Source organism: Hippocampus zosterae, chromosome 7, assembly GCF_025434085.1.
Source record: "Hippocampus zosterae strain Florida chromosome 7, ASM2543408v3, whole genome shotgun sequence".
In the NCBI taxonomy this organism is placed as follows: domain Eukaryota; kingdom Metazoa; phylum Chordata; class Actinopteri; order Syngnathiformes; family Syngnathidae; genus Hippocampus; species Hippocampus zosterae.
In genome coordinates, this window is record NC_067457.1 from 1,153,880 (window position 1) to 1,168,035 (window position 14,156).

The 14,156-nt window shown below is 46.5% G+C and overlaps 3 protein-coding genes across 7 annotated transcripts; 1 reads left to right on the top strand and 2 right to left on the bottom strand.

Moving 5' to 3' along the window:
• Nucleotides 1–129: 129 nt before the first annotated feature.
• Nucleotides 130–4,908, bottom strand: LOC127604688 (proline-rich transmembrane protein 2-like). Of its 2 annotated transcripts, XM_052071909.1 has the most exons (5): nucleotides 4,705–4,908; nucleotides 3,701–3,962; nucleotides 3,223–3,512; nucleotides 2,999–3,128; nucleotides 130–1,707 (listed from the first exon to the last, which is right to left on the bottom strand). In XM_052071909.1, the coding sequence occupies exons 2-5, from the start codon at nucleotides 3,924–3,926 to the stop codon at nucleotides 1,691–1,693; spliced, it is 663 nt and encodes a 220-aa protein (XP_051927869.1). In that variant the 5' UTR covers nucleotides 3,927–3,962; nucleotides 4,705–4,908; the 3' UTR covers nucleotides 130–1,690. The 2 variants fall into 2 exon arrangements, with proteins under 2 accessions (XP_051927869.1, XP_051927868.1); XM_052071908.1 differs by lacking the exon at nucleotides 4,705–4,908 and having other exon boundaries at nucleotides 3,701–4,108.
• Nucleotides 4,909–5,930: 1,022 nt separating this feature from the next.
• Nucleotides 5,931–12,631, bottom strand: kif22 (kinesin family member 22). 3 transcript variants are annotated; one of them, XM_052071890.1, is made up of 13 exons: nucleotides 12,483–12,631; nucleotides 10,693–10,890; nucleotides 10,195–10,322; nucleotides 9,961–10,112; nucleotides 9,498–9,707; nucleotides 8,557–8,947; nucleotides 8,314–8,437; nucleotides 8,001–8,115; nucleotides 7,545–7,731; nucleotides 7,061–7,155; nucleotides 6,444–6,641; nucleotides 6,317–6,376; nucleotides 5,931–6,203 (listed from the first exon to the last, which is right to left on the bottom strand). In XM_052071890.1, the coding sequence occupies exons 2-13, from the start codon at nucleotides 10,878–10,880 to the stop codon at nucleotides 6,174–6,176; spliced, it is 1,878 nt and encodes a 625-aa protein (XP_051927850.1). In that variant the 5' UTR covers nucleotides 10,881–10,890; nucleotides 12,483–12,631; the 3' UTR covers nucleotides 5,931–6,173. The 3 variants fall into 3 exon arrangements, with proteins under 3 accessions (XP_051927850.1, XP_051927849.1, XP_051927847.1); XM_052071889.1 differs by lacking the exon at nucleotides 12,483–12,631 and adding an exon at nucleotides 11,126–11,299; XM_052071887.1 differs by lacking the exon at nucleotides 12,483–12,631 and adding an exon at nucleotides 11,126–11,294 and having other exon boundaries at nucleotides 10,693–10,937.
• Nucleotides 12,494–14,100, top strand: pagr1 (PAXIP1 associated glutamate-rich protein 1). Of its 2 annotated transcripts, none has more exons than XM_052071902.1 (4): nucleotides 12,494–12,674; nucleotides 12,945–13,272; nucleotides 13,345–13,436; nucleotides 13,642–14,100. In XM_052071902.1, the coding sequence occupies exons 1-4, from the start codon at nucleotides 12,494–12,496 to the stop codon at nucleotides 13,875–13,877; spliced, it is 837 nt and encodes a 278-aa protein (XP_051927862.1). In that variant the 3' UTR covers nucleotides 13,878–14,100. The 2 variants fall into 2 exon arrangements, with proteins under 2 accessions (XP_051927862.1, XP_051927863.1); XM_052071903.1 differs by having other exon boundaries at nucleotides 12,494–12,665.
• Nucleotides 14,101–14,156: the final 56 nt, after the last annotated feature.

The following is a 14,156-nucleotide window of genomic DNA, read 5'->3' on the forward strand; positions in this document are numbered from 1 at the left end:
GCCTTTTTTTTTAATCTAAAGATGCAATTCTCGTATGCTTTGGGCACGACCAATATCTTGAAGCAAGCACACATGGCATCATTTGGAGGAATGTGCAAGTGAGCGCGAGAACACATTCTTGAAAATGAATACATTTTGTGCAATTTATTAAGTTTAAGCATGTTTAAAGCATAAGTGAGGGGTAAAATTTGAGTTTAAAAAGCATTTGGGTTTTCTGCATCGCTGATTTCCACCTTTTATGTATGGGAGGGTTTGAAGCCCCCCCCCCCCAAACCACCGGCACGATTCTATAGCAGAAAAACAAGTACAATCCACAGGCATGCAATGTGGATATTATAAATTTATTTCATTAGTATAATATTCCAAAGTGCCAATTTGCGGTACATACATGAATGAAAAATCCCCCCGGCATGCCCGTCACCACAACGACAATCAGAACATGAGAGTAGCTAGTCAAGAAATAGGACAGCCTCGGTGTCTCCACCTGGTCAACGATTCAACTCATATCACTATATTGAGGATTATATACACCTCGTGATAATTAGATCAAACATACAAACGATTATGTACAGTGGGTAAGAAGTCGAGTTGGTTTGCATCACAGTGAGAATCACAGGCAAAGGATACACTGGAGTACTCAAGAAAAGCCATTTTGAAAATACACCGCAAAGGGCGTGCGGGCCTCACCAGTCGTTTGAAATGCATCTAAATAATTTCAAGGGTGTTGGCAATCGAAACGCACTTTTAGCCTTAAAAGCTAGCGCGTAACCGAGGAGCAGCGCACGCAAGCTACCTTCACTCCTTGGATGGAAATCACCTGCTCCTTTGTATTTCGACAAAGTGCGCACACAGTATGGCTGAAACACACACAGACACGATATTTTACAAACATTATCAAAAGTTAACCTGTGACCGAGATTTTCAATGTGAAACCACACTCACTGGCCCTTTCATTCAGGACTACTGCATAAATCTCAGGACATCCAATCGATGTGATCCACGTAATGGATGGGTCCCACTTTTTTGAGCGCTTAAGTGGATTTTCACCCAAGTTGAATCTTTTTACTGGATTGCAACAGTTTCAATGGCGGTACTCACAGTGCTTGAAAGGTGGCAGCATTCGGAAGATTGCGGAACGTTTTGGCCCCGTGAAAACATTGGAGACTTTCAACTTGAAATTTTTGGCACGTCTGATCCCTTTCGTGTGTACAAGTCTCGTGGAATCAAGGAGAGGCGCAGTCTCAGAACAAGGTGATGGAGACGCTTTCTCCTCTGGGAAGGAGATAGTGGGGGTGGGGGGGGGGGGGAGCGTCTCCGTATATCTGAGGGGATTTGGCATGCTGCGGGTGCGTCGTGGGATCGCCGCAGTCCAAGTGTCTACTGAGACTTGGGGGACCAATCAGTTTGTCTCCATCCTCCAACAGTAACCAGGCGGACGTTCACAATCCCTCCCCCTTGTGACTCTGCAGCGTTTTTTTGGTGGGGTGGGGGTGTGTGTGTGGGGGGGGGGGCATGTTGTCATCCATGAGCAAAAACAGACTTCTGTAAGATCGAAGGGCTAGAAATATAGGGGCTGCATTTGGGTTTAGTCACAAATCCAGGTAACAACTAGTTGGTAAAAGACAGGCGGTGCAGGTGCGGCCCAGTCGGGATGCGGCTTGCCTGATCCCGTTTCATCCCGGGATGAAACTCAGGTTTTCACATTGACTAAAAGAAGGAAAAGGAAGCGGGTTAGTTGGCGAGCTGCTGCGCAAGTTATTGGCCATGTACACAATGTGTGTGTGAGAGAGAGACACTGGATAAAGACTGAAATTGATTTTTTTTCCCCACCAGGCCCATAAGGATTCTAAATGTAATTCCGATACACAATTTTTTAAAATAAACAGACAATTAAAGATTTTTTTTCCCCGTCCCTGAATGCTTACCACAATAAAAATGTGATTTTGACTGTTTTACAATACTTTGTCCATTATGAAACTTTACAAAGAAATAACCGAGTTTTAAAACCAATATATTTGCGGACTAAATGCGTTATTAATTTTTGTCTTGCATTGCAAAAGGTATCGTGTTCAAAATAAATTAAAATCCCAGGCTTATAAGTGAACTCATCAAAGATGTGTTATGGGAATCCTTTTATTAGCCAGACACAGGAACATACATCAGACTAGTCAGGCGTGTGCTACGGGGAGAACAAGACGCTTCGCACCGCGTACAAGCAAACGGCAGACCACATCCGCACACAGCTCCGTGGCATCATGCAACCGTTTGAAGCAGGAGGTCGGACGTGCAAAAGATTTGTCCGATGGAGAAAACGACGGGATTAAATGGAGATGGAAACAGGAGCTAAAGGCAAAACATCACAGAGATGGAAGTGTGGCGCATGACAAGGAAAAAACTCTCTCAATTGACTTTACAATGTTTTTTTTTTTGGGGGTCATGTTATGAGATGAATATTGATTCTCACACACACACGACGTGTCAGAAAAGTGCCTACTTAATGGGAGCTATTCATCAGGAGAATCTGTTTTCGGGGAAGGCAAGCAGCCTTCTTCACATCATGCTTGCAGCACATTACAAGGAAATGGCTTCCCGGGACTCCGAGACCAGTTGAATGGGTCGGAATCGACATGGAACTACAACCTTATAGTTTAAGAAATGAGGAGGAACTATGTCAAGGAAAAACGGGGTTGAAAATGTTCACAGATGGCCAACGAGACAAAGATGACAGAGCAGTCACAAAAGCCCACATGAATCATGTGGCAATTCAGCTCTTTCCTTCTGCCCCCCCCCCTTATTTGTTATTGAGTGGATTGCTGCGATGCATGAAAGCATTTTTGAGTGTGTGAGTTGGGGGCGCTGCAGTCAATTCCCCCCCCCCCCCCTTTAAAATACATCTCATGTAAAGAAGGAAAAGTTCATAGGCGTGCATCAGCACAAAGAAGGTAAAGAAAAAGGGGGGGGGGATTGAAAGCTTAAAGGTCAGATTTGGGACACTCACTGGCCAGGTTGACAATGCAGGCGATGATAATGAGCATCCCGCCCACCAGCGATACCACAGACAGCATCTTGGCCACGCGCCCCAGACGCACGGCGCCATCCAAGTTCCCTTGCTCCAAGCTGTTCTTGGACTAGGAGGGAGGAAGAAGGGGGGGTGGGGGGTGTCAGTCAAAGGGGACAACTTTGGGGTTTTTCTCCCCCTCAGCTGAAACCATGTACTCTCACCATGATGGAGTAGACAAATCCCACGATGTTAATGGGCCACACGGGGCAGAAACAAGCCAGCACGGAGAGCAGGAGGTAGTCCTTCACCTTGGTGCGGTCCAAAGGGGGGTTGGTGGCGATGCTGGAGTGGCGGGACAGCGAGGGCCTGGGGGAGAAGGCGGTGTAGCCTATGGAGCCCGCCCGGCTGCCCTTCCTGGTCTTGGCGTGGTGCGGGTATGAGATGGAGTGCTGACGCCGGGGAGGCGATGAGACCACGGGGGAGGGGTTTTCACCGGCGAGGACCCCGTTACCTGGGGGGCCACAACGGATTTCTCACAACTCCAATATGACTACTTTCCAGAAAGTTTAAAAAAATAAAAAATAAAACTATCGGTAGCTTGCTTGAGTTATTTGTCGCATGATCATTTCCAAGTCCTACTTTGGTCAAAATAATCCTCTTCAACAAAGTTCATTTTGTGTTCTTTACACCGACACTCACCGCTCTTCAGCTTCTCGTTGATGACTATGACCAGCTCCCCTTTGGACTTGCTGCGTGGGGGTCCGGCACCGGCCGGGCTACTGCCGCCGCATAGGAGCTGCTCGCCCACGCCTACGGAGGGGCACGGCATGGCCACAGACACTTGATTCAAATCGGGCTCCTCCTGGTCCAGCAGAGACGGTCGCTCCTCTCCGGGCCAGGCGGAGGGAGACGACGCGGGCATCATGTTGACAGCCGGGAGGATTGAAAAGAAAAACAACAGCTGGCGTACCCGAGGGAACAGGAGAGGTCCAATCAGAATTGGCATGACAACAAATGTGCTATTTGTTGATAAAAAGGAAACATTCCCTGCATAATATATAATTTTTTTGGCAGTACATTGTCAATATTTTCAGTGATTAAAATAAAGGTCTTCATGCTCTTTTAGTTTGAGAGAGTAACAGGTTACGATACAGCTTGAGACACAGGACATATTTGTGACAACCAAGCCCTCTAAATCATCGGTGCCCAGCCAGCAAAATCTCTATCAATGTCAATTTGCAAATGCTACGTTAGAGGTTCACCGTTTTATTATTATTTTTTTAATGTCTAAGCCTTCGCCTTTTCTTTTTAACATGAAGAATTGACCTTTGGTCTGGACACCCATAATAATGCTGCACAAATTAAACAATGGTATTGCCAGGAAGACAAATGGGGAGACAAACAAGCCAATAGAGTCCACACACACACACACACACACACACACAGTGCATTGCATGTGGTAAAAGCAGCTAGCAGGTGAACACACAAACTAACAATAAAGAACAAAGCGGTGGGTGTGGTTATTGAATGTGTGTGAGAGGGGACAAAGGACCAATCCTCACTAATTAATTAAATGCTGCTTCGCAAAACAGCCACATTGGATTCTCCCATGGAAAAAAAAACAAACAGCATCTGTATTTTAACCGGCTCTCAATGTTAACGAAATACACCCAGTCAAGAACAATCCACAAGCAGAAACTGACCTTTTGGATTATTTCGGCGTTTCAAGTGTCAACACAACGGCGGCGAGTCGAATGCCTGCATTGCACGTTATCCGAGAAGAAATGGTGACGTTTTCCAATGTTGGCGTTGGCGCTTCCGAAGGGAGGGCATCCGTGTGTGAGGATGGGGAGAATGAGGAAGATGCTTGTTAGGCTCGGATGGACGGGAGAAGGGGGCGGGAGGCGGGGGGGCGGGGGGGAGGCAGCACACAGGGCGGGCCGAAGAGCTGGATGAGATGATGGGTGTGCACACTGCACAAATGAAAGCAGACGGCGTTTGTTTTTATTAAATAGATGATCGATAACATTCATTGTGCTTACCAATCTGTGTCAAACAGAGGTTGGGATTGCCAGATTTTCATCATTTTTCGGGTGTCAAACGTCATTTCTGTTTGCCTCGATGTGTGCAGCCGGGTATCATTGCATTTGTAACGAGATACAACTGCGCACAAAACGCGAATTTGTGGCCGTGAATCACGGGTTTATAGGAAAGATGCCCCCTATTTTTATATCACCTCTCCAAGTATCAAATCACAATTCGAGGTACAGTGAAAAATAAGTAGAAATACAAAGAAAGGTGGGACGGAAAAAAAAAGCCTTGGACGTGACGGGATTTAAACGTAGCGCGCCATCTTCCGGCGTAAAGGCATAACTACAACACCAGCAGTGAAACCATCCGCTAGCAAAACTTTTGTACTTGGAAATTCAAATTGTATCCGTGAATAGCATATTACAGAGTCGGGGGGTTGCTTAGTCGCCCCCATCCCCCCGGGATCATTTTGTTTTTGTTGCGTATCAGAAAAGCATACAAACCCCCAATTGATTCATCCATTTTAACCGTAAGCAGTTCGTTTTCACAGGTATTCGGGCACCTGAAAACAGTTGTTAACATTCAAATAATTAACTAATAGTATTACTCTAATAACAAAGGTCGCAAATAAATGTTTTTTTTTATTTCTGCAGACAGGCACATAGCTCTAACTGGACAAGAAAACCTTTGCAATACAGTTGAAAAAAAGCTTTCGCTTCATGATTTACTGGGTCATATTAGATTGAATGACACCCAGGGATGAAAAATATAAAATACTTACAGTATCCTTGGACTTCCGGTCAGCATGGTGCCCTCTTCAGTGAGTCAGGACAAAATCATGCAGCCATACTCAGTTTTGAACTTCATAGCAAAGGTCATGAATACTTCAACAAGGTGATTTCTACGTTTGCATTTCTTTTAATAAAATTGGAGAAAAACAACAAAACACGAAAGCTTGTGTGGAACCTTGAAATGGGGCAAAAAGAAAAATCTTCCATATGCAAATAAGGCTGCAGGAAATATGTGTAAAAATGGATGCGCTCTGAACATTTCAGGTGCCTTGTATGTCTCACACACACACACACACACCAATACATTTGTATTGGCATCGAAACCCAACCTTCGCCAAAAATGAAGGGGATCACTTTCCCATCACACTCAAAAGGTTTGCCTGAAAAAAAAAAAAAAAGAAAAAGATGAGCTTATTAAATTGATACACTGACTGACCACTTCATTAGGGGCACATGCATAATAGCAGACAAGGCGGCGTTCCTGATGACTTGCCTTCATGAAGGTGGAAAATCTTTTTTCTGTCATCCCCTCGACTTGACTTAGATCCTCGAGCTGCATGATCACAGTCCGACATCACAGGTGGGAAGCACGACATGGTCTTGCGGGTCAGTGTACGTACCTTGGAGAAAATGCCGCGGACCTCCCTCCAGCCAAGGATGAGCTTGGCTTTCTTGTCGCCAATCTGCTGCAGACTTTTGAGCTCTTTCAGCGAGCCCGTGTTGAGGATCTGGAGAATCTTCTGCCTGGCCTGTTCCACAACAGACTGGTCCAGGTGGGCCTCCCACCCGCTTGGCATGTTCTCTTTGCCGTCTGGAAGCTGAGACAATATGCACAAGTGCAACACTCACGTCCACAACTGTCCCCTCATAGTACATTCTTGATGCAATTTGTGACTCTGAACTAGCCCTGCTTGCTTTTGTTTTTAATAAATCAGAAAATTTCACACACCACTGATTCTAAAAATATTGTATTTTCTCTCAAGTAATTTACAAGGTGTGTTTTTCTATCAATATAGTTCTATGAAACTGTCAAACAGGCAATATTTTAAACAGGTGTTCCCAATGTTGTGGTCAGTGAGTGCTAGTAGGGAGGTTTTGTCCTAGCCTCATCTGACTGGTTTCTATAGAAATAAAATAAGGGGCGGGGGGGGGCAGTAGAGACAAGACATCAAAGTAGAAAAAACAGAAAGAGATGGCCACATGCACGCAGTCCTCTCTTTGTCAGTGGGACGCTGACCTCAGCCTTATCTGGAAGCGCGGTGGCCACTTTCTTCTTGACACAGACCGACTGCTTCCTGACAGTAAGCGCCTTGACAGGCTGCAGTTGGGACGCTGCAAAAAGGGGGAAGCGCAAATTAGGGTCACATCCCGACCACGCCACCATGAATAATCCAAACAGTCTATTTTAGCAGCAACAACGTCTTGCTCACAAAGGCAGCTTTACACCAAGAATGGGTCATTCAAGTCGGTAACGATGTTCGTCAGCATTTCCACAAACTGTATCCAATGTGAGCCTTAAGGTGTGATGCAGAGATTGATCACACTTGTCCCACCCACCAAATAAAAATTTTAATAAAAACATTTTGAAAACTGGAGCATCAAAAAGCTTGAATATTTTTTTAGAGTGACAACAGAACCAACCGGAACAACAGATGCTTATCAATCTGCAATTTGACTTAAAAAAAATAAAATAAAATACTCGCTCCATGATGAATGCTTACAGTGATCCTGCAGCGGTTGGACCATGGCTTGCCGCGTGTTGCCTTTTGTGACGTTGGCCTGTTTTTGCTGCAGTGGCGCCGTGCTGCTCCTGAAGCTCGGCTCCTGACTGAAACGCGGCTTCTCCTTCACCAGCTGACTGAGGAGCAAGGCCTTTCTCTCAAAGTCCCTGTGCTCCTGTTTGAGCGCCTGCATAGTCCAAGTAGAACGGTCAATACTGTGGCAGGACACTGCCAACGGGTGCCAAGTCAAGAGGAACTACTTCACTGTTGTACAAAAAAAAAATTCCCCAGGTATCTGTTCTTGTTACTCCCTAAATTTGAAAACAGAGCCGTACTTAAAAAGGTATCTGTATTAAGAACAGAGAGTACTCTGGCCACCCCCCCCGCCCCAAGTACCCATGAAGAACAAAAACGTCCAACATTTTAAAACCCATCAGAAGGACAACGGCACGTTACCTCGATCTCCTTGTGAGCGGAATGTTTCATCATACTGACACCGTCTTGGTTCTCGCAGCACATCACCCGCTTCTCCAGAGCAAGCAGTCGGTCCATAACCGATTGTTCTGACAGGCTGAAAGGTGTATGTGGGAGGGGGAGGGGGTCAAGAAGCCGAGAAAGTAGGCCGATGGTCAGAACAGAGGCTTCACGTTTATACTCGTCACATGTGTACGCCAGATGGGAAGAAAACAGAGGACAGATGGTTGCTTCATGCATAGCCTACTCGAATTTTGGCAGAGCGACAATGCTCAGTTGGGGGGTAGTGTCCCACCTGTGAAGGTGAGCCGATGGCAGGGTGGCGGCTTCCTGCTCCGTTTTCTTCTCGTCCCTTTGCTTCTTCTTCTCAGGTTCGGTGCCAGACTGCCCCGCCTCCTGCGCCTCTCTGGCCCGTTTCACTGGATACAAAGCAAGCAGGAGGGAAATTCACAGTTATACTCCAAGATTTTGGAGTATATGGGATTACTTTTCACAGACGACTTAAGTAAAGCCCCAAAAGAGAACGGTTTGCCATCACCTGGCAGCACAGCCACAGTTTCCCGGGTGAAGGGTGCGTTGACGATGAGCTTGGATTTGGCGGCAAAGTTGAGCGCGCCCACGGTATCGAAGCAGTACTCGTACTCCGGGGCGATGTTGACGATCATGAGCGAGTGCGCCGAGCCGCCGAGAGAGTCCTGGAGCAGGCGCGTCAGTTTACTGTCCCTGTAGGGCACGCGCACCGACGCGCCCGACTTGAGCGAGTCCACCACTTTGCTGAGGGTGAAGAGCGACAGGTTGATGGCGCCGCTTTCTTTGAGGCGGATGCCCTGGTTTCCCGTGCGTCGGTTGTCCTCCGAGCCGGCCAGGTCCACCAGGTAGAGTTTGCCCGTTTGTTGGCGGCGGGGGAGGCAGCGCTGAGTGCGCACCACCTTGACCCCCCAACAACAACAACAAAAAAAGTTGAGATTGGCTAGAGGTAAAAAGGAAAGGCAAGAAAGGGACAAAAAGGAATACGAGGATCACAGACAGCTGCTTGTACCTCTCCGAAAAAAGTCCCAAAAAGCCCAGCAGTTGCTAGCGGGAGTGTCGCAAGAGAGGGTTGATTTTAGCACCAGCTACCAAATCCTGGCCTACTGCACAAAGGCCACGACCTGCTGAGATGCTCTTTCTAGGCTCGAGTCGGGGGGTGTCCAAACTTTTTTGTCCAAGGGTCGCAACAATAAAGTTCAAATAAGTTTTTTTTTAGGAATCTGGAATTTTTTTTCTTCCCCTGCCTTGCCAATCTGCGTATAACGCAGGTGGCACAATGCAGGTAAACTGCTTGGGTAATGTCAATTCTACAAACTTGTACTACTATATGGCCCGTAGTCTTTAGTTTGGACACCATTTCTCGTTCAAGGCACCCCCTACCCCCCCCCCAATAAAAAAATTTCAAAGCAAACTATTAGTGACCGAAAGACCAAGTGGTTGCGCTCAAACCTTTATGAGGAGGACCGCGTGGCTGCGGCTGGAGCGCTGGTTGAGTTTGGTCGAGGCTGTGGTACGATTGAGGTTGGCCGGCACAAAATGGCGTTCAAAATCGGAGAAGGAAGATATCATCGTGTGCGTGAGGCCAGGTATGAGGATGTTCTTGTCTTTGTCCTCCCGGATGGGCAAGTCCTGGGAGCTCGGTGACAGAAGATCCAGTACCTGAACAGTGGAGACGGACGATGCCGACATCAGCGTTGACTGCAAAGAGCTCCTATGTCGCAATTCATCATTCACACACCTATTTTGGCACAAATGTGCATAGGTTTTTACAAGTGTTATTCCAATCCAAACACGTGGTTGTAAATCAGGGCACAATGTCCCGATTCAAAGGGTGGATCGCGAATGCGTCACCCACAATAAAGGGAGGGTCACTGTGTTACAGAGGAATAAATCTGTGGAACACCACCCACACCTTCTCATTGTAGATTTCTAAATAAGACATTCCAATGGAGTAGTCCCAAGCCTCGTCCTCATCCTGAGCGTTGACCAGGTTGAAGACTTCCCCAACTGCACGAGGAATCACACCAGGTTGCGTCGAATTGCCCAGCATGGTGTGCGTCTTGCCTTTTGGAGGGGGGGGGGGGGGGGGGAATCAATAAATACATACGGCCGCTAGTCTAAACAGCAATTGTGTAAAGCAGCATACCAGCTCCTGTTGGCCCATAGGCAAAGACGCTAGCGTTCTGACCCCTGGTAATGTAGGGTAGAATGGGCTTTACCGATGACAAGAAGACCTCTTTTTGAGTTGTTTGCTCACCGTGGAACACGTCAAAGCTGAAACGACAAGCGATTCATTTTTCAGCAGACATTTCAAGGAGACAAGAATACAATTGCACACACTGTCAGTTCAGATCTGAAGTGGGATTTTATGCGAGTGTGAAACTAGGACGGAAAACTGTCGTTATTGGTTGAGGGCTCAGGAAGTTAGCCTGTCAGCACTGGTGGGCCACAGTTCAAGTCCCTCTGTAGACAAATGTAAAAATGAGGTCTACGAACATGCTAAAATAATTGAAATGAATAATGAATTTTCTTTTCTTAAATGTGTCGTGTATTTAATATGAAATAAATGAATCTAAACATTTCTTACTGTCGTGAGACACTGCTAGTTGATGGAAGGTTTCGATTAATTAAGCTGGATACTTACTGGTATTTCAGTGTTTCTGTAGCATTCCTCCAGTTAACAATCTCCAGGTTCTGTGAGTCCAGGCCCCGCACACAAGGTCCCTCGCCTCGCTCGTCCTGTTTGTCCATAAAGGGTCGTAGTCGAACTGCAACCCTCACTCGGGAGATTTTCTTGCGTCCGCGGCCTTTGACCAACACGCGCTCGGCCATGTTTGGTCTCCTGCACGACATGTGCCACGAGAACAAACAAATCGGTATACCAATTGGCTGAAATAAGGTGCAATGAAAAAATTGAATGAAAATGTAGCGGTGTATAAAATGTCATTTGACATATTTCTGAAAAAAGGCTTGAGTGACGAGTCTTAGCAGCTCACCGCTAACCCACAAGAGCCGCAAACGCCACATTTTAGAGTCATATATAGTAAAGCACATATCAAAATGTATCCATCACTTACCAATGTTGTGAACAGAATACGGCAAAAGTTATGCCTTTATTAATGTCTTAAATATCGCCCTAAACTCAAATTCAGCATCATTGTCTATGCCGCTCTTTAACAATGACTAGTAGGAACGCCTAACCAACAGAAATATTTTCAAACGCGGGCTACGAAGGCGGAAACGGCTATTAGCCAATCACAACGCCGGCCAAAGAACCTCCAAAACAGTTAGCCAATCAGAACTCGCTAAATACGAGCCGGGATACAGAGCAACAGTCCTCTCATAAAATATGCTCAAATCCATTAAAAATAATAGTGAATGTAAAATGTGTATTTTCCAAATTTGAATAAACGAATTTCTCTAGATAATTGGGGAAAATATACTCCTGCCAAGGTCGGCCATACCGGAAGTGGCACCGGACGTAGATTTCCAAACTGCAAGGAGCACGAGACTTGAAATGGGTGAGGGAGGGAGATACAAATATAAATATAATGTATGCACTAAATATTAATGTTGGGCCACGAAACAGATGCAACGTGTGCATGAATTGCAAATTTGTAGTTCTAACATCATTTCTATCGACGACATCAAGGTCTGGGATACCAAAGAGAGCGCAATTTCGGTATCAACTGCTGCATAGAAAGCGTGTACCACACTAGGGTGTTCGTATTTAAATATTATTTAGTGTGCACATTGTACCTATATCGCGGCCGTAAAATTTGTTCGTAGTTCCGTCTGCACCTACCAACCAGCGCTACACTTTCGCCACAAGCGCCGCATACTCCACGTGACGTGGAAGTCGGCGCGGGTGAAAAACTCAGCAGGTTGTTCTGTCCAAAATGGCGCCTTGTTTACGTATGAGCATTGTGTAGTCAGAATGGAGCATTTCGCCGAATTCACTCGTCGTCGAGGATAACTTTACCGACGCTATCAGCAACGACGATCGGTAATGACAAGGCAGCGCGCTAACGTCGTGCGCGGCTTTCCATTCAAAAACGTAGCATTTGCCCGGAAGTTGTTCAAATGAGGGTTTGTTTCGTTTGCTCTCGATGCAATTTGCTTATGTAGTCGATCTACTCTTGTGTGCATCTTAAATGCGTGGCTTTCTTCAGCTTTTCCCTGTTGTGGCTCGCTGTTTTCCAGGAGCCTACTTCATATGTTAATTCATCAATTTTACTCACTCTAGACACAACATCTTGTAACATGAAGTTTCTTTTCTACTACTTTCTTGAGTGGGGCTCCTTTCAATCCATGCACCATGGCCAAAACAATAAACCCATGATGTTGAAAAGACCAGACACTTGATGAAGTCCAAGGCTTACTTGGAAACAACTGCAAACACTGTTTTTTTGGCGCTTCTTCCTTAGACTTTACCTTACGGAAGGATGCAGGCTGAGGCCCCCGATGTGTCCTTACATGAGGGCATCCAGGCTCTCGATGTCAAAGAGGCAGAAAATAAAAAGGAAGTGAGCAAACAGGAGGAAGAAGGTACGGAGCAGCAGGATGTCGAGATGACCGCTGCACCGGTGGAGGACACTGCAACGACAGACGGCAAAGGTCAAGAAAGTGAGGCAAATTGTAACGAGTTCGCGTGGCTTTTTATACAAAGTTGTCATGAGAACAAACGTGTCAATGACACAACTGCAAACATTCAAAATGAATCAAAAGTACAGTTTTCTGCAGAAGTACACATAGAGTGCATGTTTAGAAAAAAAGTAAAGGTCATACTGATTTGACTCCTTCAGGAAAAAAGCACCATTCAAACTTACTTTAATAATTGCAGATCTTCAAACGATTTTGACCTACGCACAAAATAACTTCCAACTTTTTCACAAGGCCAAGACATAGACCGGCCGGAGGGAGACAAACGCACACCTCAGTCGGTTGTCGCCGTCGAGGACGAAGAGGGGACACGGGCGGCGGACAAGGATGGCGAATGGGAGCTCGTGTACAGCGACGAGGAAATGGAGGACCCCCAGAACTGGATGCCTCCTCCTGCCGAGATCAAGAGACTGTATGAGCTCCTGGCCAAGGGCGAGATGCTGCAGCTCAATTTTGAGCCCCTCCCCCGCAGGCCGCCCACGCCCGAGCGCCCCCTGTCACCCGAAAGGGAGGAAGAGGAGGACGAGGCAGAGGAAAGAGAGAGGAAGGAGAGGGAGCGCAAGTCAGTTCCGGGCTATTTTTCAGGGATTATAGATTTCAATTTCCATTAAAATGCTGTTTTTCTCCCCCCCAGGCCTCCAAGTCCAACTGAGTTTGACTTTAACGAAGAGCAGCAATTGCAAACCACCCCAAAGAATGCCTTCATTAACAGACGTCGAACGCCAGGTGAGCAGCCTGCCCAAATCTTCACCATCAGGGTTTATAAATGATGGAAAACAGTTGAAACGTATTTATTCCTCGATAACGAGGGCCTTCACCGACCGATTTATTCCATCGCCACCTTACAGTAAAATAGAACATTTTGGCATACTAGTAAATTAACGAGCAAAATTGCACTTTGGTTAAGCCCGAACCTGTTTGGCCCCCGCAGGGTCATCATCTCGCTCGTCCGTGAAAAGGGAAGCCAGGCTGGACAAAGTGCTTTCCGACATGAAGCGCCACCGCAAAATCGAGGAGCACATCATGCGCACGGGGCGAGATCTCTTCAAGAGCGACAAGAAGCCGGAGGGGGCGCTCTCGCCCAACAGCCAGAAGGAGCGAGACAAAGAACGGGAGCGAGACAGCAACCCAAATACCATCTTCTCACCCAGGCAGAGGAGATACTGAACACTTGCGACGCAATAACACCCCCCCCCCCATCCATCCCCACCTGTACATTTTCCAAGGCGCTTTTCTTTTTCGTTTTTTTGGGCGCGGGGAATGAAACAAGCTTTGTATATTTTTATCGTTTTGGATAGTGGGAATAAACATGCTAACACTTGGACTGACAACTTGTAGATGGGCGTGTTGTGCACGAACAAATGAACATTTGCAAAAACTAGACGTTGATCCTGTTATTAAATATTGAAAGCAGTGTGGCATTCTTACCATTTAAGCAAATGGCGG

What these genes read in the sequence shown, in the direction of transcription:
- pagr1 (XM_052071902.1), top strand. Translation starts at nt 12,494, where the DNA reads ATGCAGGCTGAGGCCCCCGATGTGTCCTTACATGAGGGCATCCAGGCT. An exon ending in AGACGGCAAAGGTCAAGAAA is followed by an intron (nt 12,675 to 12,944) that starts GTGAGGCAAATT and finishes CTTTTTCACAAG; the next exon opens with GCCAAGACATAGACCGGCCG. An exon ending in TAACAGACGTCGAACGCCAG is followed by an intron (nt 13,437 to 13,641) that starts GTGAGCAGCCTG and finishes TGGCCCCCGCAG; the next exon opens with GGTCATCATCTCGCTCGTCC.
- kif22 (XM_052071887.1), bottom strand. Translation starts at nt 10,901, where the DNA reads ATGTCGTGCAGGAGACCAAACATGGCCGAGCGCGTGTTGGTCAAAGGC. An exon ending in ACAGAAACACTGAAATACCA is followed by an intron (nt 10,323 to 10,692) that starts GTAAGTATCCAG and finishes TTGTCGTTTCAG; the next exon opens with CTTTGACGTGTTCCACGGTG. An exon ending in CCAACCGCTGCAGGATCACT is followed by an intron (nt 7,156 to 7,544) that starts GTAAGCATTCAT and finishes CCCTTTTTGCAG; the next exon opens with CGTCCCAACTGCAGCCTGTC.
- LOC127604688 (XM_052071908.1), bottom strand. Translation starts at nt 4,007, where the DNA reads ATGCCAATTCTGATTGGACCTCTCCTGTTCCCTCGGGTACGCCAGCTG. An exon ending in CAACGAGAAGCTGAAGAGCG is followed by an intron (nt 3,513 to 3,700) that starts GTGAGTGTCGGT and finishes GTGGCCCCCCAG; the next exon opens with GTAACGGGGTCCTCGCCGGT. An exon ending in GATTTGTCTACTCCATCATG is followed by an intron (nt 3,129 to 3,222) that starts GTGAGAGTACAT and finishes CCTCCCTCCTAG; the next exon opens with TCCAAGAACAGCTTGGAGCA.